This window comes from Sinocyclocheilus anshuiensis, unplaced genomic scaffold, assembly GCF_001515605.1.
Source record: "Sinocyclocheilus anshuiensis isolate Anshui unplaced genomic scaffold, SAMN03320099.WGS_v1.1 scaffold577, whole genome shotgun sequence".
In the NCBI taxonomy this organism is placed as follows: domain Eukaryota; kingdom Metazoa; phylum Chordata; class Actinopteri; order Cypriniformes; family Cyprinidae; genus Sinocyclocheilus; species Sinocyclocheilus anshuiensis.
In genome coordinates this window covers 926,173-928,080 of record NW_015539872.1, presented here as the reverse complement: position 1 = coordinate 928,080, position 1,908 = coordinate 926,173, and the positions used below count along the sequence as shown (strand labels likewise).

Here is a 1,908-nt window from a genome sequence, read left to right as displayed (position 1 = left end):
TCAAAGACAATTTTTAATATAACTCTGACTGGATTCGTCTGAAAGAAGAAAGTCATATACACCTAGGATGCCTCGGGGGTGAGTAAAATGCAGCCTAATTTTCATTTACTAACCCTTTAAGATAGTTCACCCAAAAATGAAAATTTTGTCATCATTTACTCACCATCGTGTAATTTCAAACCTGTATGAGTGTCTTTCTTCTGTTGAACACAAAAGAAGATCATTTGAAGATCGTTGGTGAACAAACAGTTGCTGGTAGCCATTGACTTCCATTGTATTTTTTCCAAACTACAGAAGTCGATGGCTACAATCAACTCTCTGGTTACACACATATTTTAAAATATCATCTTTTGTGTTCAACAGAAGAAAGACACTCATACAGGTTTGGAACAGCTTGAGGGTGATGAAATGATTTTTCATTTTTAGGTGAACTTTTTAACTCCGTAATTTAAGCAGATGTCAGATCAGGTTGCAGGCTGTTTGAATTGATTAATAGACTTTAATATAGTTATTAAAATCAGGTTTGACTAAAACTCATGTTTTCTTTTTCAGACAGAGGATGTTATTAAATATGACGATGACACTGTTTAAAGAATCAGAGTGTCAGCAATTATATTGGATGACGAGATCTTCTAAATTCCCTCTCTAATAGGAAATGTCATCCCTCGCTATCTGAGATGTTTTAAATAAATTTTCCACTTGCTTCAAAGAGTTTTGTTTTTGTCCTCTGTTCCCTTTGTTCTTTTAGCTCATGAGGCTTGTGGCATTTGCAGTGTGATTGTATTAGGCTCCTGTATGAATAACCTTTACTGTGAACATAACGTCTACGATAAGATGATTTCTGTTGTTGCTATGGCGTTTCATCACACACTGGAAGACTCTTCAAATTTGTTTTCATGTACATTTGCAAATGCTTTCTTAGCAAATGGACTGACAAGAAATAGTTCATTTTCGTACTTAAGTAGATTTCAATATATTTTTAGCTAAAAAAAGATTTTTTGGTTTTGTTGAAGTACTTGTGAATAGAAAGTACTTTATTGTAGGCGCCATTGATTTATCTGAGGAATTTAATTTATTTCCTTTGTCAGGTTTCAGGTAAGATCCACAAGTTAAATTAAAACCTCATTTGTATAGATGGGTTTTAGATTCTTCTTTATACATTTTATTGGCAATCAGAAAAATATAAAGCACTCCATGGCAGGAGGAAAAACACAAAGCACCATTAGGATGGCATTCACACATACAGTATGGGGGACAATAAATGCACCTATTTATAAATATGAAACAATGCACACTGATTTAACTATACAACTTATTCAGCCCCACAAATCCATAAAAACACAGGTTCTTCTGAACGCCCCCCCATTCAAACTTTGCATTTATGGAGGACTTGAATATTCCAATTCACTCATCCCATCGCCATTATTTGTTTTCCTCAACATGGTTCTTATACAATACTCCTTTAAAATGCTTATGGATTGTTTTGGTCTCATGAGGATCTTAGAGCAATATAGAGCCATACTGTATTTCGATGAACCCAATATAAATATATGTTCTAAGGATGTTTTGCTAATGTTACCATCGAGGAATGAAAATATTTTTTCTGAATGTTCTCTGAATGCTCAAAATGTCCAGGTTTTAGAAATGTTTTTTTTTCTTCTTGGTTTTATGAACATTAAAGAATGTTCTCAGAACATTTTGAAACAAGTAACGTTTATAAACTAAAACGTAACAACTGCAAAGTTCCATGAACAATATATAAATAATGTTGTTGAGCTGATGTTTTGAGAACATTCTTAAAGACCAGATAACTATTAATGAGTATTCTATTAAGGTTACTGGAAGTTTACTCAGTGTTTGTTCATAACTTTGAGAGAACCTTCCCAGAAGTTCTGGGAATGCTTCCTG

At 33.4% G+C, this 1,908-nt stretch overlaps 1 protein-coding gene across 1 annotated transcript in view; it reads left to right on the top strand.

Annotated features, from left to right (window-relative positions):
- The window catches only part of LOC107685258 (vitamin D-binding protein-like), a 21,453-nt gene extending 20,772 nt beyond the window's left edge, over positions 1-681 (top strand). The window contains exon 8 of the mRNA XM_016481778.1: positions 553-681. Coding sequence (XP_016337264.1) covers positions 553-591 — 39 coding nt within the window. The 3' untranslated portion in view covers positions 592-681. The remainder of the gene's footprint in view (positions 1-552) is intronic.
- The last annotated feature ends 1,227 nt before the right edge of the window (positions 682-1,908 follow it).